This window comes from Haemorhous mexicanus, chromosome 1 (assembly GCF_027477595.1).
Source record: "Haemorhous mexicanus isolate bHaeMex1 chromosome 1, bHaeMex1.pri, whole genome shotgun sequence".
Lineage (NCBI taxonomy): Eukaryota > Metazoa > Chordata > Aves > Passeriformes > Fringillidae > Haemorhous > Haemorhous mexicanus.
Window position 1 is genome coordinate 32,093,194 of NC_082341.1, and position 25,604 is coordinate 32,118,797.

Consider the following 25,604-nt stretch of genomic DNA (forward strand, 5'->3'; position numbering starts at 1 on the left):
CCCCAGTGGAAAAGGAACCAGCAGTAAATTCTCTGCTTAAAAGCAGCTCCCCAGGGAAAGGAGGGGAAGACCTCTGATTTTATCTTTCCTCACCACAGCTCGTGTCAGAAAGGGTCTGACCTTGAGAGCAACAAGCTGAACTCCTTAACCTAGCCAACTAATCTTCCAGAACATGGCAGTGCACTTGGGACCCAGCACAGCTATATCTGTGCATCCCATGGATAAAGGAGGCATCTTATGATTACCTTCAAGATGAAATTAAAACTCTATATGTAAATTCTTTATACTGTGAAATCTGAAAATGGCCAGAAGTACATTCCCAGTTTTCTCATTTTTTTACAGTTACATGATAAAAATCTGAAAAATCAAGTGATAGCTGTGTCAGCTTTGTTTATTTCAACAAAGCAAAGGTCAAATGCATTAAAATTCTTACAGCTTCCATGTACTAGTAATTGTTAGATGGCAGAACCACAGAATATCAAAGTCTGGTTTTTTTAAATCTTACCATATGGGACATGATATCACAAACAAAGTGGCTCATTCCTTTTATTAATAAAAGAGCCTCGTGTTATTTCTGCAGGAATTTCTCTCCCTTCAAGTCATGGCATTAAGCTGTTCAATGCCTTGTTATCCGCGGAATTAAAATTCAGAACATCACACGAATGCACAAACAGCAAACTCACACTAAAACCTTTCTTTGGCTGTCACTATCCTATTCAAAAAACAAGAATCAAAGCACCAAACATTTTGGCATTATTTCTGGGAGGGGGTGGCTGCGGCTGTCAGGACAGAGAGGTTTTCTTCTGGATCACGTTTGTTTCCTTAGCCGCCCACGTGAGACCGGGACACAGGTCGCCAAGGCGGGACGAGACCAGTCCAGCGAGAGCTGCAGGAACCATTGCTCGGGGCGCGGGGCGGAGGAAGCCCCTCCACCCGCCGGGCAGAGCAGCCCCGTGCTCCTGGGCAGGCGGGGCACAGCAGGGTGTCCAGCAGCACGGCCAGACCGAGAAGCTCCGACCGCGCCCGTTCCTGACCGGGATCGCAGCTCGGGAAGGAGCCCAGGCCCCGGCCCCGCCCCCCGAGCCGCACGGCCCCGCCCCGAGCCACGCCCAACGGACCCCGCCCTCAGACGGAGGCGTGTCCTCCCGACAAAGCCACGCCCCCAAGGGCCGCGCCCCTCGGGCTGCCGCGCACGCGCTCTCCACGTGCGGCTGCCGAGCCCCTCCCCGCCCTTTGTTTACCCCGCGTGGGGCCGCGCGCCGGCCGATGGCGTCAGCGCGCCCGGCCCCGCCCCCAGGCCGCGTCCGCCGCGGCGACAGCGGCGCCCCGGTGTGCCCGTCCCCGCCCCGCGCCGAGCGCCCGCACACGCTGTTCGCCGCCCGGCAGCCGGCGGGCGCATGTTCCCGGGCGGGGTCGGCGCGCCGGCGGTGAGCGCGGGCGAGCATGGCCGCGCCCGGGTCGGAGAAGAGCAGCAAGAAGAAGACGGAGAAGAAGCTCGCCGCCCGCGAGGAGGCGAAGCTGCTCGCCTCCTTCATGGGCGTCATGAACGCCATGCGCAAGCAGGTACGGGAGGCGCTGGCCGGGGCCGGCAGCCCGCGGGGTCCGTGCTGCCCTGAGGGCCGGTCCCGCTGCCGCGCCGAGGGTCCCGAGGGTTTCCCGTCCCTTGGGCCCGACTGCGGGGGAACCCAGCGGAGCCGGCACCGCCGGTGCCCCAGGCCTCCGGAGCCGCACAGCGAAGTGGCGAGTTCCGGTTTCTGTGCGCCGGCTCCTTGTGGGTGCTGGAGGCAGAAGACGCCGTGGATCTGTTTTTCCTTATCTGATAACGCCTTGCGGGTGGTCGGGCAGGAGTGAGGCTGTGTTGATGGATGGCCCAGTGTCTCCAGCTAGAGCATTCACGGAGCCCGTTTCGAACCGAGCCCTGAGGGCAGTGGAAAGGCGCTGCTGCTGGATTTTTGACCAGAAACTCTTCTCTGAACAAATTGACTGTGTACCCTGTGAACAGTGAAACTGCAGCAGGAGGAGAGGGAAGAGTAGAACCATGGTTTGGTTTCACAGGTGGCGTTTTTGTCTTGAATACCTCTGGCCATCACACTAGGAAGCCAGTGGCAGTGTAGGCGTTTGGTGGCTTCATCCGGCCTCAAATTGTGAAACTCTTGCCTGATTAGCTTCCATGGTCAATATTTTAATAAGTATTAAAGGTGTCTCCTCTGTTTACTAATAGAGCAGGAGTGGTAGCCAAAATCACAGTCATACAAGTGCATTTCAGTTGAGCTGTCCAAACTGAAATAAACACTCATTTTTAATTATTTTTTTAATAAACAATATTGAACTAAAGGTACAAGAGCAGAAGGATGATGCATTTAACTCCTTGCATATGAAGAAATCTTACTTCTCAGAGAAGGATCTAGATTGGTTGTGGAGCTTTGTTTAAAAGTAGTGATGGGCAGCCAGAGTTAAAGCTGGCTCTGAAGCCAGACCATGTAGGGGCTTCAGACTTGGCACTGTCTTGTGTTGTATCTTCGAGGGTTTAGTTGCTTGTCCTCCAGTGTTAGTCTTGCCAGAGGCTCAGTCCAGCTCTTAGTGCTGTCTGCACCAGCAGTCTGGGTCCTGACCTCACAAGTGTTGGTGTTGGTTCTGCTTTTCTCCAGCACTTCAGCCCTGTTCTTCTCTCAGTAATAGACATTCAGTTATGTTGTCTGCATAAATCATTTCATGCAACTAAGCTCTTATGCATGAAAAACTACATTTTTTTTTTCAGTGACTTCAGGTAGTAAAGACTTAAGGCCTGTGATCTATGTTTTTTATGTGGGCTTTGTTTCTGATCTAAAAGTGTAAACATATTCCAAGGTGTGGCTGAATTCATAGCTTGGTTCCTCGGTGTTTAGTTCATACCTCTGCCGTTGTTTGAAAGGAATTGCCAGATGCTCTTATGATTTGTAGGTAGATAAAGAAAATATTGTCCCCCTGTGGATATATGTGCAAGCCCCTGTGCAGAATTTCACAGTGCTTTACCATGTCCTTGTTCCAGTGTGTGGTACCACATTGCTCTGTATATGTGCCTCATCTTTCAGTATAGTGGAGTGCCAGCTTTCATGTAGCTATGAGCCACTCCAAACAAGCAGTGAGAGGATCAGGATTAAGTGCTGTGAAGTTTGTGTGTACTTCTGATTCACATTCCAGAATCTGTTATGCCCAGGGAGTAGCAGCTCTGAGTTTTGCCTGCAGACTTCTCATCTGACCTCAGATGCTTTACATATCTCACACAGTGCTGACTGGTCCAGAAATTTTTGCAGATTTCATGAAACTCATGCTTCTTTTAGGAGTTGTTTGGAAGAGTAGGCCAAGTATTACTGAGGGAGTAGGAGGAGGTGTGGTTATACAGGATAAATTTGGGAAGTCAGCAGTACCCAGAGGAAAACACGTTAGTGTCAGTTCATTAGTTGGGCTAAAGTTGTAAGAGGATTTGTAGTCAGTTCTTTCCTCTTGTAGTTTGGCTAGTCAAGACCTATGCTGTAGTTACAAAACCTGAATATGAGTTAAAATTTCCTCTGGTGGAAACGTCAAGGTGCACATGCAGCTCTAGATATTTAGCTCATTAGTTAATCCTGTAGGAATCTGGGCCAATGGGAACTTACAGCTCATTTTAAGGAGGCTGGTTTTTTGTGTGAGCTGGGATGAAGAGGAATCCTCCATGAGTATGGGAGTTTAGAGTAAACTGTGGACATACCTGCACTCAGTACAGGTGAGATGTTGGGCCAAGTGTGCTTAGTGCTTGGAGGACTTGATGCTTGTTTCCAGCATTGATGACCCACATCTTTGTGGGTTTTCCAGAGCTATTGGACAGCATGTGCATAAATCATTTGTTGCAACATTGGAGCTCAGTGGAGGTCAGCCAAGAATGAAGTCATTGTGAATGAGGCTGGGGTAGAGCTGCAAGGTGTTGCTGAACCTGTTATTTAGAAGGTGAAGTGCCCTGCAGAAGCTGACGCTGTGGTGTGTCCTCTGGTTAGCACCAGTCACCTGTTGCATCATGGAGGTGACCCAGTGACAGCAGTGGGTCCTTGTGGAAAGAAGTGCAGGAATCCTCACAAGAGCATTAGTTGAAATGGAACCATCACACCCAGAAACCTCCCAGGCAAAGAAGTTAAAATGGTGGTCTGTTTGGGTTGGGAAATGCACCCAGAGCAGCCTCAGAGCATCTGAGGTGTTTCAAATGCTGAGCTGAGGCATTTAAAGTGTCTTAGAAATGCAGCATGGGGCTCAAGCAACAGCTGCAAGTCTTGGCAAAGCTTGGCCATATGGTATCTTGTGCTGCTAGTTTCCAATGCTTGTTTTGAACCAGAAGTGTTAGAAATTTCAGCTTTTAAAGGATTTCCTCTGAAGCTTTTCCAGAATGGTCTCTTTTTTTGTTGTGGTTTAATCATAAATGGTTTAAAACTACGAAGGAAGCTATATGTCACCCCCATCTAACTTCCATTTTGATAATATTTTTAAAAGTATTACTTATATTTTGTCCAATATGTGCTTTTGAGTGTCCTGTAAAAAAAACAGACATGTTTAAAGGAATTATAAATGTGGGTTATCAGCCCTAGATAATATTGTGTCCATGTGGAAAACACTGTCTCAGTTCTAAGCAAGTATATCTTTCTCACAGTAGAAATGTTGTTTTCTGGGGCTGGCCTTGGGATGTGTGTATGTAGATGTTTTTGAGAGCAGTTCCATGAACTTAAGGTAATAGTCCAAAATTATCTCCTATTTTATGAGGAAACAGTGCTGCTCAGTTTTTCTTTCTTAGTAGATATTTATAATTAACTGTAGTATGATGTACATTTATTTCACTTAGTATGTTCTTAGAAGAGACAGCATTTCAGAATCTGTTAAAATTATGTGGTTTTACCCCGATCCCCCCTACAGCTTTTATAAGGTCTGTTGCTTTCCCTTCTCTTTCTTGAGCATGGCAGTTCACATGTAGGGGAAAACTAGCTGCCTACATATAAGCAGCAAACAAATGAGAAATAAATTAGGTTTTGTTTGTTTGCTCATCAGGTATGACCAGTCAAACCCTTCCCTAGAAGTGGTATTTTTTGATACATTTTCTTTAAAATGCTCCATTGAGTGCTTTAAACTCATTCATCACTTTGACTCCAGTTGGGAAATAGGATGGCAGTCTTCAGATATGAGGTTCTTGTGAATTGTTTTGAAAATCAGCAGCAGAATAGAGGAGAGCCACTGGTAGATGAAAGCAGTGCAATATAAATGCAGCCCCTACTGGATGCTGCAGAGCTACATTATTGTAGGCTGATGTAAAAGCTACAGGAAATGCTTTGATCAGAGTTCATGTTATTTGTGACCATCCTGTGCAAATTCATGGGTAAACTGATGTTTGCTAGTTCTCCAGGCTAGCTTTGACTTCCAGAAAATCTTTTTATCACATAATGCTCTTGAGTTGTGTGTGTTACAAAAAGTAATGAATTTCCATAAGCTGTTTTTAAAGAAATATTGTTAAAATATCTTCAGAAATGCTGATTTTTGTCTTTTTTTCCCTCTGATTCAGAAAACTCTTTGTGATGTCATTCTTATGGTTCAAGAAAGAAAGATCCCAGCTCACCGTGTTGTGCTTGCTTCAGCCAGTCATTTTTTTAACTTGATGTTTACTAGTAAGTCTTTTGAAAACTGATTTATTTTAAACTTTAATTATGATATCCTGTTTATATTTGTGTCTGTCAACCTCTTTATCTTATGGAAGTGATTAATTTGAGGGGTAAGTACAAGTGAAGATACCTCATTTTGTCTCCTTCCATTCATCTCTGTTCACCCCTCCCTTCATTTTTCCTTTAACTCTTATGATCAAGTCAAGTGTTACTTCTTATATAAGCTCTCTTAATAACTGGGGCCTATACACTGTATTAGTTTACCTGCCTTCCTTAACCTGAAAATTGTGAATTTTTTTTGTCCCATTACAGAATTTGTCTGCCATCAGGCATTTCTGCAAATAAATTGCGCTATCAGAGGTTAGAGACATGGTTTAGTGGCTGGAGTGGATGATCTTAGAGATCTTTTCCAACCTTAATGTGATTACTTTAATTCTGTGATTCTGTAATTCTTTCATTTTGCTCTCTTTAAAAATTCAGTTATGTAGTATATTTTGTATGCCTTACCCATGAATCCTAAAATTACTGTAAAATCCAAGTTGAGTGGAAGTAAAATAACCATTCATTCCAGTGGTCAGTGAATGGAATTGCCCATCTGTGGGCAAACCTAGTGCTGTGTCTGGATGTGGGGAGCTCGGAGCTGTCTCCATTGTTATCAGCTTGAATGTGGAAATGGCCTTTGACAGTGGTAATGCTAACATGGCAGTCTGGCTGCAGTCAACAACATCTAGGACTTTTTCTACTTAACACAGTTTATCATAATTTAGATAATACAAGGATGTACTCACACCAGTTATCTTGTTTGTTCCACTGCCTCCTTTCCTGACTTGCATTAGCAATCCTGGGAAAACAGCAATCAACTCTGAGCAGTTTTTAGAAGGTTACCACTTTGTATAATTGCTTTATTTTCTACTGTTTGCAAAACATACAATAACTAGAGTGACGTCTTGATTAAAAGTTTGTCTTTTAATCTGTTTGCAGCAAATATGATTGAATCAAAGTCCTTTGAAGTGGAGCTAAAAGATGCAGAGCCTGACATTATTGAACAGCTCGTGGAGTTTGCTTATACTGCAAGGTAGTTTTGTTATTTAAAGCTCACATTTTTCTAGGAAGTCTGCCAATTTTGAATGATAAAAACTTAATACAATGTTTTTGTGATTCATCAGTTTTGTTACCATTGACATTCTTTCCTTTGTTTAAAGCTTGATGTGACTAGACCTTCTATCCTTCTTCCCTTTTCCTTTTTCTTTAACCAGTAGGAAGCCCTGCAGACTAAGGGAAATGGTATTTGTCTCCAGAAAGCAATTCAAAGCACTTCAAGCTTTTGACTTCAGTGTTGGAGTCAAATGATGTTTCCCATGGTTCTGTAATGCAGGTCCTCATGGATGTCAGCAGGGTCTCTCTTTGTGGCCCTAGTAGCTATAGAACAGAACCATTTCCAGGAAGTTATACCTTCATCTCAAAAGAGGCAGGGTGGATAACTCCTCTGTGAAAGTGTTTCCCCCCCTCTCTCAGCTTTGGGGGGGCTTGTCCATGTATTTGGGGGTTTTTCTGGTCTTTTTTCTCTTCCAACCCCTCCCCCCCACCCAAACAGAGCTCTTGCAGATGGCTAGGATTGTAAACAGTACTTAATCAGCTTTAATCCATCCTATGGATGGCAGGCCTTTCATCTAACGGGGTTAACTCTCATTAGGGAGGCTTTCTCCTTTCTTTTGAGAGCAATCCATCAGTGGCAAGAGACAGTCTGTGTCAACAGCCCACCCCAGCCACATGGTTGCCTGCCCTGATAGCCAAGCCCTAGACTGTGGCTTCCATAAGTTCTCATGAAGCACTGCCAAATGGGTTGTTCTGCTTATGCACTTTGGACAAATCAGACAAACCAGTCCTGACACATTTTAAACAGATTTTGCTGATACCTGTTTGGAATTTGAAAATGGTCATTAAAAAGGTTCTGGGTTTGTTGGTTTTTTTTAACCTTTTGTGAAAGTGGTTAATCATACAACTGGTAGCAATAGTATAGGACTGCAGAGGACCTGTGTTAAAGGCTTATTCTTCACATCCGAGCACTGGTTATTCTTTGCCCTGCCTGGGTGAAGTAGAGCAAATAAAAGCAGTTTGGAAAGATCATGAAGGATGTGTCTTTAGACTGTATGTGAAAGATTCTTTGGTAAATGGGAGGGAAATAATTTTGCCATTTATGTGAATTTGTGTAAGTTTCTTTTTTTTTTAATTGACACAGATTAGGTCATTTCAGTGATGCTAATTTTACACCTTCTGTTTTGCAGAATCTCAGTTAACAGCAATAATGTCCAGTCTTTACTAGATGCAGCAAACCAGTATCAGATTGAACCTGTGAAAAAAATGTGTGTGGACTTTTTAAAAGAACAAGTTGATGCTTCCAATTGTCTTGGTAAGAGAGATAGACTTAAATTTGCTGTTTATTTTTTAACTTTGCTGTAATGTCTGTCTGTGGATAGCCATAACATTTGTCTAAATCTGTGTAAAAATAATTTTTCTCTGAATCTGAACTGTTGCCCCTTGCCATAGGGTCTGCTGACTGTGCAGGGTCTCATCCAGCTTGGCAGGATGCTGGGGCTTCCTGTTAGTTAGAGAACTGCATGCGTTTAGTGAGGTGGAGCTCTCAGTTGTTATTGTACTTGCAAACAGAATTTTACATATTTGTAACTTCTCCAAAACTAGCATATCTTTTACAAGTATAAACAGAGTGAGTTTAGGCTACTTTTGCTTTTATTCACTTTTTATTTTGACTGAAAACAATGAATGTTATCTGGGCAGGTTTGATATCGTGTTCTGTAGCTCTAATGCAGACTCAGTGTTGCAGAAACGGTAAACAACAAGTAGAACTAAATACTTTTTCATGCTTATAGATTTGGTGCACTTTATATAATCAGAAATTTAGGAGAAACTTTTTTTGTGTTTTTTATTGTCATTGTTAGGTACTGTCCTAGTAAGATCTCAGTCATATTACAGATGTTTATAGCAGCAATAGAAATGTTTTGCAGAGTATGTCTGAATTGCAGCTGACACTTCAGTGCTTTACAGCTGTGACTCTGAAACAACTGCTGGAAGAAAGGCATTACCTAAGGAAAATACCACTTAGGCTTGCTTTGAGCCATGTTTCTGCCCTGTGGCTTCTGTTAGGTGAAAAATTACTTATGGTCTCTAATATGTGCATACTTTGTTGCTAATCTATTGCAAAAATATTAAACCAATTTTTCTTTGTGGCATTGTTTTTAAATTGAAACATGTTTTGTGCAGACTCATATGCAAGTACACAGTTCATTTAAAAAAAAAAAAGTATTTGAAAGAAACCATGGCTTAATTTGAATCTTGAAATTTTGTCATATAGGTGGATTTAATCCTTCTAGTTTGTGTTTTACTACTCTGAGCAGCTCAGACTAATTGCAACCCATATGTTAGTGAGTTGGTCCTACCCCACTTGCTATTTCCTCTGTGAGAAGGAAGACCTGTGGCATGATGAGAAGTTGCTGCTGAAAAGCTCTGTGCTTACATGGTTTATAATGGCAAAATTGGCAGTGGTGCTTCTCAGCTTTTGCTGAGAACAACAACAGCTCTTGCTGTTTAAACCTTTATGCCAACTTTCTGTCCTTCCAGCAACACCAACTTGACTTTGTGTTGGTCTGCAGCTTACTGTGCTACACGTATAGAAAAATCCCAGTTCACCATGGCTCTTGAAGGAAACTGGGCTTGGTTGGTGACTGATGGTGCGTGAGCAGGTCAGGAGAGGTTGTAAAACATTAATCCAGTTTCTCAAGCTGTTCTGGTTAGATGTGGTTAGGGTGGCTTGGCTCAGACTTGGTTAAGGTGCTTTGTCTGGTTTGTAGTTGGGAAAGAAACAGTGAGGAAATAGTGCTGGAGAGACAGTTAATACAGCAGGTGTTGCACGTCTGACTCTCCAATGAGTTCACTAGGGATAGGGATCAGCAGCTTGCCCCTGTCTTAGTTTGTCTTGAATTGCAGATGAGTTATGATAGCATGTGTTTTAATGGGGGGAAAAAAGGCGTGATAATAAATATTAAACTGAAATTGTAAGTATCACTGAAATTACAGTAATTGTATTCTATTTTCATATATTAAAGGTAATTGCAGTTCAAGTTTAAAAGGGTTTTTTTCTTAATTTTCCTTCATAGGCATAAGTGTGCTAGCAGAATGCCTCGACTGCCCAGAACTGAAAGCCACTGCAGATGACTTCATCCATCAGCATTTCACTGAGGTTTACAAGACAGATGAGTTTCTTCAGCTTGATGTTAAGCGTGTGACACATCTCCTGAACCAAGATACATTGACAGTGAGGGCAGAAGACCAGGTGAGGTCCCTGTTTCATAGCAGCTAAAAGCATTGAACTTAACTAAAAAGCATTGAACTTAACTATCTTTTTTTAATCAAGAACTGGCTTCAGATGTTTAAGTGATCTCACTGATGTTCCTAGAGGATATGATGCACATAATGCTTGCTAAATTGTGGAGTAAAAGGTGCATCCTGACTGGTCAAAACCAAATATTGATAAATATTCACATTTCAAGTATAGTTTAAAGATGTATTGTTTCAGCAAAGTTGGAAGAAAGAAGTCAGAGAGGGAATAAACAGTTTCCTTTGTCAAGATAGCTGTAGGGCTTAATTGTTTCGTTTGTAGTGGTTGCTTCTAGATTGAGATTTTTGTGCTTTTGGTCAAAGTGGACCACTTCAAAGTGGTGAGCAAACTGCACCTTAATGGATGCACATTTCTACCTGAGTAGAGGAGTTTTGTGATGGAAACAGACACACACACATATATATATATATATATATATATATGTATGTATGTATATATATATACAAGCCTGAGGAAATGAGGGACTTGGAAGTAAGATGAGTAAACACTGAAAGCTACAGGCATTGGCAGTGATGGATTGCTGGAAGACCCTTTTTTAGGGACTGGACATAAAGTTTAGGTGGCTGAAAGGAGCCTGGAGTTCACTCAATTACAATTTGTAACCTGTAGTAGAAATCACATCTGCAGCCGTCCCATTTGGAATGCTTGATTCAGCTTAGAGCACAGCCCTGAATGATAATTTTTCAGCTTGTTCTTCCTACTGCAAGAAAATAGGAAGCATATAGGTTTCTACACTGCAGCCCAGACAAGGGGTTGTAGGCTGTTGTAGCAGTTGAGTGGTACTTGAAGCTACTGGGCACTTGTAGCTTCTTAGTCAAAGCTGTTAAAAACAACTGAAATCTTACCTTTGTAGCTCTGCTGTTCAGGTGCTTGAATTAGGTAATTTAAGTTTGGGTGGGTATGGCATCATGAGTTGACTCATACCTTTGAAGTGTAGCAGAGGGATGTTATAGCTGAGATGGTGTGTATATCCTTTTGGATGTTCTGCTGACTATGAAGTTTCTATTGACATTGACCTCCAACAGGGAGAAGAATTGATTTGAAGCATTAAGGTGTAGTTATTTGTCTTACTGTATGGTGATGTAACTTATGAAAATAGGAATTAGTGTATCAGGGGATAGAATGTGGTAGTTGGTTTGTTACAGGTATAAATATGAGTAGTGTCGCAGTTCAACATTTTTGCTGAGTGCTGGGAGAAGTTCAGATCATGGGGTAACATTCTCAGAGCTGGAAGTGTTTTTCTTGCAGCCAAAATGGCACTTTTGATTTACATTCTTGAAGTTCTATTGGTAAGGTAGGAGGGCATGCTTTAGCCTGGCAGCAGTGGTAGAAATGTTACGTATTCAGCATGGCATCATTAAAATTCCTTTAGGAAACTGGTAGTGTGCAGTAGGAAACTACAGAAGTTTGACAGTTGCACTACAGGAATCGTATTTCTCAGAAATATTGCTAGAAAGTTGACATTATACCCTAACTTTTCCTTCTGTGTGGAGCATACTTATATTTAGCAAAAAGAGAAGGTAGCATTAAGTGCTGTCTGTCCTACACAATGTTTCTGTTCAAGTCATTCTGTTGAATTTCCTTAGCTCATGGAATTGAGCCTTTAATTGTTTTCTTTGCTCTCCCACATTCCCTGGTAATTTTGCAGAGTTACAGCTGGGCTGGTCTGGTAGACCTGAATAATTCTTCCATGAAATGTCTTTCCATGTTATATCTCAGTCACTCAGCACTCATCACTGTGACCAGTATCAGCTACAGGTGTAGGCACTGCCTGTGCTATTGCTTACAGTGAGGTTGTCCTGCCACTTTCAGTGCTGCTGAGTAAGCTTGCTTTGTCTGAGAGCAGCATGGAAGTATCAGAATATGCATGTAATCCTGAATTTTTTTTTTTTGTTTCTTCCTGACTCAGTGTCCAATTATAAATAGAGCAGATTTCTTGATTATCTTCCCTGTTCTACCTTCCCTGACCCCTAAGAACACCTATTATATTTTCCTGTGAGGAGGAGAAAAAGAGGAGATGATCTGGTAAATTTACAGTAGTTTGCAGATCAAAATTTTGCTTTAAGTGATCCCCTAAGACACAAGAATAGCAATGTATTTCGATACCCAACAGGATGATTTATTCAGAGAACCAGTTTATCACCTCAGGAGACTGTATCAAGTAGAAGTTATTTCCTTTCTGTGAAAGCATTACTGATGTTATGGCACAGAACTTGAAGAGTATTAGATTTAACCTGGAACAGGAGTTACCCACATAAATGTGAATTGCAGATTTATGTGAATTTCAGATTCATGTTTTCCATTTGGAGGGAAAAAAGTTAAACAGCAGAAGTAGTAGGATTTTGAAGTTTGTAGATGACATTCATTCAGTGCTTGTGCATTTGTTTTATTTGTCTGAGCATTGTCTTTTTTGGGCTTGGTTGACTTTTGTTGTAGGGGTTTTTTTCGAAAGATGTCAATAGATCCCAACATAATGAAATGTTAGTATAGGCTAACCTCCAGCAGGCTTTAGAATCAATTCATAGCATTAAGGTTCTGTTACTTGTCATGCTGTGTGGTGATGTACCTTATCCCTTTGTCTCCTTGTCTCTTGTTCAAGGTTTACGATGCAGCAGTCAGATGGCTGAAGTATGATGAGCCAAATCGCCAGCCGTACATGGTTGATATTCTTGCTAAAGTCCGATTTCCTCTAATATCAAAGAACTTCTTAAGTAAAACAGTTCAGGCTGAACCACTTATTCAGGATAACCCAGAATGCCTTAAAATGGTGATCAGTAAGTTGACCTCTAGCTGAAATCTTTATGATGTTCTATATAGTTTTAAAAATGCTCTGAAAATTTTTGAAAATTGTTTGCTTTAAAATGCTCTAACATTTTCACATTAAATCCATCTGTGTTCCCTCTAGGATGCTGTGTTTAGTTGAAGTTGGATTAGCAGATTATTATGTAAATAAATCTCACCCTATGTAACAGTGTGACTTTCATTTGTTTTCTCCTAGCAAATGGCATGAACTCCATGAGAAGTAATGGAATGGAGATTTTGTCAGTGACTCCCTTAGGGTAACTGAAAGTTAGTCTGCCTTTGTGACAGGCTTGTAACTTCAATATTGTTCATGTTTGTATGTGCATTAATAAAAGAAATATGTCAACATTTTGAATATTTTAAAGCTTTCCTAAGCAAATTAGAATTTTAGGTGTATGTTTTACTGTTTTTATCTATTATACACTGACCATTGATCCTACAATGATTGATCCTACATTTGCATTCTCAGGGTGTAGATGAAATAGGAAACAAGCTTCCCTTTTGTTTTTAGACACCATTTGTAAAATTTTATCATGTAAGAAAGAAAAGCAATTTCAGTAGCAGTTAGCTAGTTGGCTTCAATTTAGTGTAGATCTAAAAATCAGTACACAATTGTTTTCCTTCACTCAATGAACAGGATTCAAATTAACCTATATGTTGGTAAGTATCTGCTGATATTTGACATCAGAGTCATACTTCTTGTGTGACACCAAATTAGGTACATTGTATAAGAAATAAGGATTTTTGTCTTCTGGTTTTAGTGGCTTGTAATGTCACTGGTATTTTTGTACTTTTAGGAATGGGCTTTTGGGCTTGCTTCCTTTTGACTGTTTCAATGCAACAATCTTAATTGCTTAATATTGGATAAATGAGCTGATCAATCCATTGGTACATAACATGAGCCTGTATCTGTCCTGTTTTCACATGGAGCCGCCAGTTTGGAATAGGGTGTAAATCTGGATATATGCTCCCACCCTCTCATGCTGCTGTGCATTCTTCCATTTTGAATCAAAGCTGTATAGGTGTAATGTAGAAACTTGGTTTTCCTCTTTTCCTTCCCTTCCATCTGCCCCCCATCCCTGCCTCTGAAACCTCCCTATCCCCGTGTGAGCTACACTGGCTCTGCAGCTGTTGCTGTCTTCCTTGCAGGTGGGATGCGGTACCACCTCCTTTCCCCGGAAGACCGAGAAGAGTTAGTGGAAGGCACCCGGCCAAGAAGAAAAAAGCACGATTATCGCATTGCTTTGTTTGGAGGCTCTCAGCCCCAGTCCTGCAGATATTTTAATCCCAAGGTAATCGTTACCTCAGAATGCATTAAGATTCACTGTTTGTAATCTTACCTGTTTTCTTTGCTGGTGATATTAACTAAGACATAATGATCTACGAGACGGTCTTAGGAAGTATTCCCTCCCTCCTGGGTATACAACTGGAAGGATATGGTTAATTAAGTATTTTTAAGTCTGTGTACCTAGATGTAATACTTTGTTTTGAATAGAATGATTGTGTTTGTTTCTTAGCAATATTAGATATGGAGAGCTGATCAGTCTGTCTGAGTTGAGCATTGATTGGTATGTGCATTTCTCAGCTGCAAATAAACAAAAGGTCACTGAAACATCACGCAATTGGTTAGGAATATATGAAAGTCTGTATGCATGTGCATGCACATAGCTGTTTAGAGATTACTCAAAGCAGGTTTTTTTAGCACATGGTTATTTACTGGCTTGTATGTTAGTGTAGAACCCAGTTTTTATTGGGGTTTTTTAGTGCATTTATTATAAATATGCAACCACTTCTAAATCCCAATTGTTCAGTTTTGTTTGTTCTTAAAAGTATCTAAGGAGAAGAATGGGGAGCCAAGTATTACATAACTGGAAGAGAGTGAGTTTTTACAACAAAAAAACTTAGATATGATCAATTTAGTGCAAGCAAGTTCTGCCTGAAATTTGTTCCCATGTTTCTTGAATAAAATCAAGTCACAAGAATGGTGTATATTTCAGCTATGCAGATTAAAGGCTCTAAAAACATCAACTGCATGCGGAAGGATTACCCATACCCTGTTTTGCCAGGCAAGCACATACAGTAGTACAGAACAAATTTGCTGTATAAGCATCAGGGCTCTCTTAAGTTATGAGATCCCATGCATGTAGACATATTCTGTAGAAGAAATTCTGGTTCTAACCCAGTATATTAAAAGCTTGTTAAAATTTCAAATAGTTTTGTGTGCTGTGTGAACTTCATAGTCAATGTGAGCCCTGTCAAATCTAATTCTGAATGAATGAGCCTTTGGGATGTGCTTTGAACTTTTCTTTCACATTCCTTTTGTAAGATAAAATTCAAGCCACCCTCTCTGAGTACCCTCTCTGAGTTCTCAAGTCTGGGGGGTGATACCTCAAACCTACCAGCCTTGCTGACTTAGCTTGAGAGACACTTAATATGTATTCCTACTGGGAATTCAAAATTCTTAACTATTGACTGCATTTTTCCTTTATGCATATACTCAAGATAAGCAGTACTTAAGCTGGGGGTAAGGAGGTGAGGGGTACAGAGCAGATAATTCTCTCCATAATCCAAGTTTGGGAAGCCTTTGATCAGGGCATTTGTAATTTTTCAAGCAGTTGCATGGTTTTGGCAAAGAAATCTGTTTTGTAGGTAAAGAGTAGTGTCTGTGAAAGTCTACACAAAGCATAGGATAAAAGAGCTTTACCTTTCATGAGCTGCTTGTCCAGGTAGAACACCAAAAAATAACTGAATTTAGAAGACATTTTGAAGAATTGCCTCTTAATCAAAACTTACGGCCTTGCATGTGGCCTTAAGGAGTGGGGGAAGAATGGGGCAGGGAAGGAAAATTTTAAAAATGGGTAATTGGAGATCTTTATTCTAACAAGCATGTGCTCCTTCTGTGTTTTTCTAGTGCTTATATGCTTTCTTGGGTACTCTTAGCTAGCCTGTCGTGTCTTGTTGATCAGCTTTTACTTAATTTCCAACTCTTAAGCTATTTAAAGGTCCTTTTCTGGATGTTTTCCTTGAGTATTTGATTTTAATCCCTAAATTCTGACTATAGCTTATTAAATACAACAAACCAAGGATCCAGAACCGCTGCTGAATTACCATTTAACTCACTTTATTTGGTCTCATCAAAAGATGATGGGAGGGTCACAGAACAGAGAATTAAGCTTGTGTATGTACTTTTGCAAGGTTAGGTCCTTGGGAAAAATTGGAATTTTGCTTGTCTGTTGAACTGATTGAATAGTGACCTATTGTTCACTTCTGATATTCATCAAAACCAGAAATCTAATTAAATTGTTACATGTCACATAAACAATTCAAAACAGAGATTATGTTTTTCCTGAAAATATTTTCTTTATTGCAATATGAGTTTCTGTAGCTGCTATATGATTAAACTAGTGCAAAAATTTTAATTTTCACTGATTCCTTTGCGCACAAAATTAGTCTCTAATGCTGATAGTCATTTCCTTCTTGTTGGAAAGGTTCTTTAAATAAGACCGGGTTGGGTATTGTGTTTTATTTGTTGAGAATGTTAGCAGTATTATTTTAAGACTATATTTGCTATCTTTATTGCACTGTGACTGGTATTTCTATTGATGCATGTTCTTCATCAAGAAAGCAAAATGATGCAGTGGGATAGATGCAGATGAGCAGAACACTCGTGGAGCAGTCTGGCACTAATTTGAATAGACATACATGATTTCAGAATACTACTAGAAATCCTAGATGTTCTATTAACAGTTGTGGGAAGCATTTTCTTGTTGAATTTTTCACAAAAATTTAAGAAAAATTCCCTAGGTTGGGAATAAAATACTTATTGTTTTGTTTTATGAATTCTCAGTACAGAATTTATATATGATTGAGATTTTGTGTCAGCAATATACTTATTCTTTTGAAATTACTATCTCTAGTGGCCAGAAATGGTTTGAAGTTTTAAATTCTCAGCAGTGCAAAATTCAACAATGGCAAATAAAAAGTAACAGATGCCTGGCAATGCTATTTCTTGATGATCAAGGGAACCTGCATACCTTTTATTAAGAGATAGAACTGTAGTCAGTAAGCTGTTAGTGGGGAGGTTGTCCACAGTGGACCTGTCTGCTGGTTTTTATGACAAACTTGGAAGAGGAATCAATTGAAAATGAGGAAAAGTCTTAAACAAAAAAAGGTACTTTTTCACAGGGCCTGTAATTGTGCATGCCATTCTTGTCACAGGGTCTTGAGGCTCTCAGGATTTTGGGTAGTTTTAATAAGTGATTCAATAAATTGATGAAAGAGAAAAAGGTATAGCTTTTGGCTCTGGTGTCCTGCATTGCAACTTGATGAAAACAGAGATCAGCAGGGAAAGAGTCACCATGTACTTACCTTGGTCCATCTTTCCCTACTCAGTCCCTGAGAATGGAGACTTGCACTTCCCAGGGCTGTGTGGATCTTGACTGTGGTGTAAAGCAGCACTTATGCATAATTCTTAAATGTGTTCAATTCAAAAATTGAAGTAATTCTATGTGGTACAGACTAACATCGAAGAGCATTGCAAGAGGATGACCTAAATTGCCTCCTGCTGAAAGAGGAGGATACTGCTGAGTATACTCAAGTTATGGCTTTTCATTTGATAAAGGTATGGATGAAATGGATACATGAACGGAAGCCATAAAAGTGGGTCAGGCCACTGCCCTTTATAACAGTAAAAGAAAACAACGGGATATTTTGTAAAATTGCCTGAAGTTTGAGCTAGAAAGTATGTTGATCTTGCACAATGCACTGAGACATTTTCTTAAGATTTATGCAGCTATTTATTTTGCCATGCTGTAGTATGGCTTTCCTTTCTAGGATGCCCCAGGACCTGTTTCTCACCATAAAGGGCCACATGCAGCTGACAGCTCTTCTTGATATGGGGGATGCTACAAGAAAAGATTGTAAGATGTTCTGGACTATAACATGCTCTGCCTCTCTTTCTTTGAACCCCCATGTAGGAGTCGCTGTTCTTCCTCATTGACCAAGGTGTTTGAAGTATGTCCTTGCTAAGAAAATGTAATGATGTAACGTCTTGTGTGAACCATTACAGTGAAGGTCATTCAGCAGGTTGAGGTAGACCTTCTTGAGGTGGCACAGATAACAGTTAAGGTCCCATACTTTCCTGTTCAGTATAGGATTCAAGCTATGCTCATGGAATATGTGAGATGCTATTACTCAAGAAGTGTTTCTTGTGCTGTATGCTATCCTGGTCTGCCATCAGTTGTTGAGTTTGGTGTTTTTAAGGCTTTGGGCATTACTGCTCATATTTGATACTTGCTGATTTTGCCAGTCTGTGCAAAATCAGTTTCTAGGCATCATGACTGCCAGTATTTGTGATGGAGCATTACCCTATTTCTCATGCTATCAACTGTGGATAGCTATAGAACGTTTGTGTTTTGTAAATTCTGTAAATAAGCTTCTAGTTGTCATGGTAATAAAGTATGTATCAGAGCTTTTTTACTGAGTTGCTTGTCAATTTGGATATTATCTTCTCCTTTTTCCATTGTCTTTGTTTGGTACATTCTGTATTTTATTATTTTTTAGAAAGAATCTGTTACTATATGTAAGATGTCTTTTTCCATTGCTATAAAAGAAAATGCAATCCTACTTTATTGGTTACATGCATTGTTTCTAACATGATAGCAGCTGAAGGTCAATTGTGTTGGGAAAAACACCAAAACTGTTTTTCAGGGAAGCTGTACTGGGTGCACACAGGGAATGTGGAAATAGAATTTCTTAATGTCATGGTTCATTGCAGCTAACTATGTCTGTGTCTAAGAGAATTTTTCAAGAGTACGCCTGAGGAGTATTCTTCAATAAACAGTGTTCATGTTTGTTTTGAAAAGGAACTTAAAACTGACCATATCTAAATCTCTATGAAAAGCTCTGTTTGAAAACACTCACTGTACAGGTAAGTGTTATAATCTATTAGACATTACTTGTTCTTTGTAATGCAGGATTACAGCTGGACAGACATCCGATGTCCCTTTGAAAAGCGCAGGGATGCAGCTTGTGTCTTCTGGGACAACGTAGTTTATATTTTGGGTGGTTCCCAGCTCTTCCCTATAAAGCGAATGGACTGCTACAATGTGGTGAAGGATAGCTGGTATTCCAAGCTAGGACCTCCAACACCTCGAGATAGCCTTGCAGCCTGTGCTGCTGAGGGCAAAATTTATACATCTGGTGGTTCAGAAGTGGGTAAGACACTAAAAATCTTTAAAACAAACAAAAAAGCACAAAGAAAGATAGCTGGAAAATTTTCTGGTTTTTTGCATGATTTTGTTGACCAAAAACTGCACGTTGCCATGTTAGCCTAATGAGTTTCTTTTTCATATTTAGGATTTTATCCCCCTTTGCCCAGTCCAACAACCTATTTGTGTTGTGTTTTGAAAATGGTTTCACTGAAGTGAATAGTATTTACATTAGTAAAAAGTACACTGCAGCTCTTAAAGAGTTAAATAGGGACGAGATTGGATGGAGCTGTGAGCAACCTGATCTAATGGAAGGTGTCCCTGTCCATGGCAGAGGGGTTGGAAATAGATGATTTTTAAGGTCCCTTCCAACCCAAACCATTCTATGATGGTGTGATTCAATGAAATATATTTTGGCAGTCCCGCTCTTATCTTTCTTCTATAAATCCACAGAATTCAGTGTAGTTTAAAATTTTCTGGAATGTGTGACCAGAATAGCTGCATTTTGACTATGGCTTTCCTTCTATACAGAATATGTTGGGCCTAAGGAGGTCTTTTAAAGCGGGGCGGAAGTAGAAAAGAAATCTCTTATAATTACTGCTTTTGGTGGTGAAATTATACTTGGTCCTGCAAAGGAATTTGTCCAATTTTTTGGTCAAATGACAGAAGTTATCTTCTGTTATTTTGTTATTCTGTTGGCTTGCTTCCACAAATGGAGAAATGATACTTCCTTTAGATGTCATTGTTCAGCATAGTAAAGAAAAAAAAAAAAGACCATTGGGATTTTTTCTCTCCAAAAACCCTAGAAGGTGACTTATGCTGTGGTGCTGCAGGAACATTTTATTTTCTCTAACCATGACACATCATCAGCTACCCAAAGGTTGAAATGCAGGCATGGTATAGCCATAAAAATAATAACAGTAATAAAGCTGTGTTCTGGGGAATAAAAACAAATGGGAAAAAAAATCCTAGAAGGAAGATCCTTTTGAAGTCTGCCTTGCTGCAAAGAGAGGTGAACAGAGAAAAAAATTGTCCTGATCGGTTCTTAACACTGATACCTCAGTTAATGGAGGATGTAACATTTAGGCCATGTTTTCTGACCTCTAAAATATGTTAAGAGGTCTAATGTAGCAGAACAGTAAGCAGTTCCCAGCTGCCACCTCGTGTGGTGAATGTGAAATAGCATCTTTCCCATTACTTGAAACAGGCTTAACTAAGGACACATTGGGCAGCTTGGAACACTGCATCATCTCATAAATATTCACAGTTTCCCATGTTTCAATTCATGGGGAATAACAGAAAATTTTTTTTATTGTACAGTATATTTTCTAATGCATGGTGAATAGTTAAAACAACTATAGTTCAAGTTTTAATGTAGCAGTTTTCTTATGAATACACCTTCACATTACTGCACAGTTTCACTTTGCTTTCCATAAATATTAATCAAGACAGACTAGTAAAAGCTAAACATAAATAATGGAGTTTAATTTACCTGTACTTTTTCTTCAGAATTCAGTGAATACTGAAATTGGGAAGGCCTGTCTCTCCTGAATCTAGTATTTTTTAATTTGAAGTGGGCAATTATGTTGAAAGCATTAATCCGATAAAATGCTACAGTGTGTTTAGCTCTAAAGAAATCTAAAAATTTCATGTTTTTTCCATCAATTGAAGAGGTTGGATTACTGTACCAGTCCATTACAGACAACATGGCTTTTTTCCCATTCTTGAATTGATGGGGCTCCTGTTCTATTTGCAGCAACTAGCAGAGTTTGGAAGCTGAACATACCAGATTCTTCCACTCTTGTTTCAGTGCAGGAGAAATACTTAACATTATGCTGAAAATGAAAGCTTCTGCCTGTTAAAAAAAAAAAAGGTTTGATGGATTTTCCGTGGATGGGAATTTCTGCAACTTCAAAGCAATAAGAATGTCTATTTACATGAAAGAAAACATCTATTTACATCAAAGAAAAAAATGTCCCCCTCTATTCAGTTTTTGGTGATACTGAGAGTGACAGGGTGGGAGTGAACAAATGCACACTTATAGGAGTGTGTTTACAGGAGTCATCTTGGGTCTGGAAACATAGCATCCTGTTGAAGGTTCAAATCCTCAGCTGGTAGTAAGTGCTGCTAGTGTGACATGCTTAATTTTTAGAAGTAGAAAGCCAAGGTAAAACAGGCACAAAAAAAGGCACTTTAAACTGTTCTAGATGAGTATATTGTTTGAAACAAAGATATCTTCTGAGAAAGTTGTATTCAGCCTTCCCTGCCTTGGCTATGATTCAGTCACTTACCTGAGCACGAGTTTTGAGCCCCCATCTATCTTCATTAGAAAAATTGCTTTTGATTTTAGTAATAGTTTCCTTGGCTTTTGAGGGAAGAGTACACAGACCCTGCACTTCCAAGCAATAAGTATCTACCAGTCCTCAGGAAGAAAGTAAATTGGACAGAGGTAGCTGTTTTGTGGTTGCTAATAATTCCAGGAGTATGTTATGACATAAGCTATCAAATTCCAAAGGCAACAAGTGTTCTGGGTATTGGACAAGTCACATTGCTTAGAGGAAAAGACTCATGAACTTAAAGGGAGTTTACAAGGCTGGTTTCATCTTCACATCTGAAAGTTCAATATATTTCCAAGTAGAAAGAGTAGCATGAGCTGATGACAATGGGATGGGTAATTTATATACGTCTCTATTTAGCATTTATTGCCCTCCAAGAAAAAAAAATACCTTTTTTCATGTTGTTTTTTAACACAAATAGCAATTTTATAAACTTACTAGCATATTTTGGAACAAAAGAATCAAAATAATTACAAGTATGTGCTTTCTGAATAATCCCAAGTTTTAAAGCTGGTTAGTTCTACATATGGAGACGGGGAAGCAGCTTTCCCTTTTCCACTAGCAAGCAAAGCATCAATTTAATAATTGCTGTTAGACTCTTCTCTTGAAAGACAACCCTGAAGATTAATGCCACTTTGGTGGGTTTCTATTTTTTTAAGGCAATTCTGCACTGTATTTATTTGAATGCTATGACACGAGAACAGAGAGCTGGCACACAAAGCCCAGCATGCTGACTCAGCGCTGCAGCCATGGAATGGTAGAGGCCAATGGGCTCATTTATGTGTGCGGAGGGAGCCTGGGAAACAATGTTTCCGGAAGAGTCCTGAATTCCTGTGAAGTTTATGACCCAGCCACAGAAACGTAAGTGTTGTTTTAAGTCAGGTTGGCTTTAGTCACTTGTGTAAATGACTGAAGTATAGATGACTACAGGAAAAACTCTGGTAAGAAATTTTCCCTGAGTCAGCATTAAGAAATCAGTTCTTAGTAGTTCTACTTGAAAGATGTTTTTTCTTAAGTAGCTTTCTTCCATATTTTATTTTCCTAATGATAGGTTATACTTATTTTCTGCGAACCAGGTGGTGATTTGTCCTTTTCTGTTTGATTTATTTTCCCCAGGTGGACTGAACTGTGTCCAATGATTGAAGCCAGAAAGAATCATGGGCTGGTGTTTGTAAAGGACAAAATATTTGCTGTGGGTGGACAAAATAGTTTAGGTACTTCAATTCTATTAATTCTCTGTCTGGTCACACAAGGTTTCATGGGCTTGTTTTTCTGTTTTGAAATGAATTTATTCCACTCTGTTGAGCTGCAAAGCTTTGAGCAGCACCATCAAACATGTCTTCTTGTCACATCAGTGTTGCCTTCTTCCTTTCACCTCTCCACTTCACTGTTTACCTTATTTTTCAAGTTCTTTTCTTCAAGATAGTCAAGTTCAGATATGCACCCCTGCTGTTAGCTCAGTTCTGAAGCAATTAATATGGCTAAAGCAGGCTTTTGAGAAAAGATTTTGTTTGTTTGTTTTTTTGGTTTTGGTTTTTTTTTTTTTTAGTTATTCATGTATTTTCAGAGATTTTAGCATTCTTTTGAGAGACAGGTAAAGGTATAGCCACTATTTTAGGAATTTTGGTCTAAAAACTTTAATCTAGTCTGGTATTGTAAAATGGTGAAAATGTGAGACCTCTTGGCTGCTCTAGCTTTGAAATACAATTTGCTGTCATGGCCAGGTCAATTATGATCTGCCTATCCCTTGTCTTTAAAACTAAAGGAATATTATGTAACAAGAAGAATTGAATTTTAGTTGCACAGGGTTTCTGAAATGCTTTTCAAAATGGAAAATTCTCATTTATGAGGGTTTTTTAATCACTACTTAGGTAAGTGGAATTCTTGATTTCAGATTAATGCTGTTTTAGAATGCAGCTTGATTTTTAATTGGCTGCTGAAACTATTCCATTGTGATTGATTCCTAATGCAAAAATAATATATACATTTATTGCACAAACATTTTATCAATCCATAATCTGCCATCTGGCAAAATATAAGTGTATTCACTGAACGCTCCTCTTAGAAGTGTTAAAAATAATTCTTACTGTAGTAAAATGAGGAAGAGTTATGTCTGGGTTTAAAAGCTCGTGTATGTTAATATGATTGAGAGGTTTCTTAATCTCTCAGATCTAATAATTCAGTACTGGAAGTAAAAACTGAGTTACATAGGGACAGCAGCATGTTTGTAGCTATTGTCAAGTGCAATTACTAGCATATTTCCTGAAAAAGCAAATCTTAGTCACAAAATCTACTCTTCCCTAATAACTTTTGGTTCTTCTGGCCCATTTCAAAGGAACTTAGGCTTTTACACTTGAATGATTTTAGTATCATCATGACAAGAGGCCTCCTCTACCAGTAAGTTGCCAGTTTCGGTAAAAGTACCCATGAGCCCTCTAGAATGAAATGCCACTGCTAAAGGGAAGTTTCAGGTAATTCCAGAGTTTTAGTCACTAGCCCCAAATCCATCAGAAGTTCAGCACTGAAGGTTCTTATGTTCATGAAGTAACATGTTGGAATCTATAGGAAGCATCTAGTGTGAATTTGTGAGAATACATCTTACTTTCTATCTCCTTTACACTTTTCCCTTGTTTTGTATTTATACAAGGATAAGCTGCTAGTTTAGAAACCGGGTGTATTACCAGATTTGCTTTTTGAAGTGTAGGATTTTTGAAACCTTGAAAATAAAGACTTCAGTTTGCATGCTCTAGTGCAATCCATACAGTGCAACATAATAAGCAGTTATCTATCTCATTGCTTTGTAGGTGGCCTTGATAATGTAGAATATTACGATATCAAGATGAATGAATGGAAGATGGTGTCTCCAATGCCATGGAAAGGTGTAACAGTGAAGTGTGCTGCCGTGGGATCTATAGTCTATGTCCTGGCTGGTTTTCAGGGTGTTGGTCGCTTAGGGCACATTCTTGAATATAACACTGAAACAGACAAGTGGATAGCCAACTCCAAAGTCCGTGCTTTCCCAGTGACAAGTTGTTTAATCTGTGTTGTAGACACTTGTGGGGCAAATGAAGAAACTCTAGAGATCTGAAGACTGTAGGAGATGCTGCAGCATTCTTCAAGGACTTGGGAAAAGATGGTTTTGGTGCTTTGCTTCCATGTTTTACTGAATCATGTTAAATTTAGTAACACGGAAAAAAAACTGAGATGCAGTCTTTTAATTTGTATATACAGCATATTGTATAATGTGGATTTTGTCATGCCCATTTTCTTGTCTGTTTTAAAGAGATGGGGATGTGTTTTGAGAATCCACTTAGCTAGGTGATATCACATGGCATCTTCCTTTAAAACAGCTGTAGGTGTGGCCTTGTCAGACACCCAATCCAAATATTTAGAATGCCTCTAAAGCATTTGATGAAGAAAAAAATTCTGGTTAAATGACATTTTACCAATACCAGTTGCAGAGACACTTCCTTTATGAAGGTGAGTAAATACAGCCTGACTCATGAGAAAGAGGAACAACAATTCTTTCTCCTTCATACCTACCTGCAGAAATCTTACTGGGATGAAATGAAGACATTTTCTCAGGAAAGACCAGGGACTGCTGTCTAATAAAGGTTCCCAATGTTTCAACAGCTCTCTAGATCATGATAGCTGCCCTCTTCCAGTGAGTTTCTTCCATCATTTGCATGACTGCTTATCAGTTTTTTAAGGTTAGAGAGGCCATACATAAAAATTAGAGAAACACTTTGATGGTCTCTTTGGCATTTTGTGGAGCCTTCACAGAAAGACTTTTTGATTTTTTTTATTTTTTAAATTACACTGAGGTAGGGAATGGTGGGGCAAGTTGACGACAATTGTGCACTATAATTAGCAAGTTGGAAACTTGGAAAGAATTTTCAATCTTCCCAGGCATCAGACTGTACATACTGTAGATGCCAAACCATTAGCAAACATGGGAACAGGAATGAGAAAAGCAAAGTCAATACAACAGATATATTGATTTTCTTCTTGAAAATGACTGTTTTTAAAATGGCATGAACGAAGTCATTAAAGATACTTTACAGAAGTCTTCAGAAGTTGCGCATGGTTATTCATCTCTGGTTTAGAAGCAGAGTTCTGTAAATGCTTCCAGCCCACATGATGGTAAATTTCTTCATGCAGCCTCCAAGTCCAGCCTCTCAAGCTCTGGGAA

At 39.6% G+C, this 25,604-nt stretch overlaps 1 protein-coding gene across 1 annotated transcript; it reads left to right on the forward strand.

The window, feature by feature from the left end:
* Positions 1 to 1,334: 1,334 nt before the first annotated feature.
* On the forward strand, positions 1,335 to 25,478 carry KLHL7 (kelch like family member 7). The gene is made up of 11 exons (XM_059844866.1): positions 1,335 to 1,563; positions 5,555 to 5,657; positions 6,633 to 6,726; positions 7,937 to 8,061; positions 9,824 to 9,999; positions 12,665 to 12,839; positions 14,017 to 14,159; positions 18,843 to 19,083; positions 22,072 to 22,273; positions 22,529 to 22,626; positions 24,217 to 25,478. Exons 1-11 carry the CDS (start codon positions 1,444 to 1,446, stop codon positions 24,498 to 24,500), a joined length of 1,761 nt encoding a protein of 586 aa, XP_059700849.1. The 5' UTR covers positions 1,335 to 1,443; the 3' UTR covers positions 24,501 to 25,478.
* The last annotated feature ends 126 nt before the right edge of the window (positions 25,479 to 25,604 follow it).

What these genes read in the sequence shown, in the direction of transcription:
- KLHL7 (XM_059844866.1), top strand. Translation starts at nt 1,444, where the DNA reads ATGGCCGCGCCCGGGTCGGAGAAGAGCAGCAAGAAGAAGACGGAGAAG. An exon ending in TGAACGCCATGCGCAAGCAG is followed by an intron (nt 1,564 to 5,554) that starts GTACGGGAGGCG and finishes CCTCTGATTCAG; the next exon opens with AAAACTCTTTGTGATGTCAT. An exon ending in TTTTAACTTGATGTTTACTA is followed by an intron (nt 5,658 to 6,632) that starts GTAAGTCTTTTG and finishes ATCTGTTTGCAG; the next exon opens with CAAATATGATTGAATCAAAG.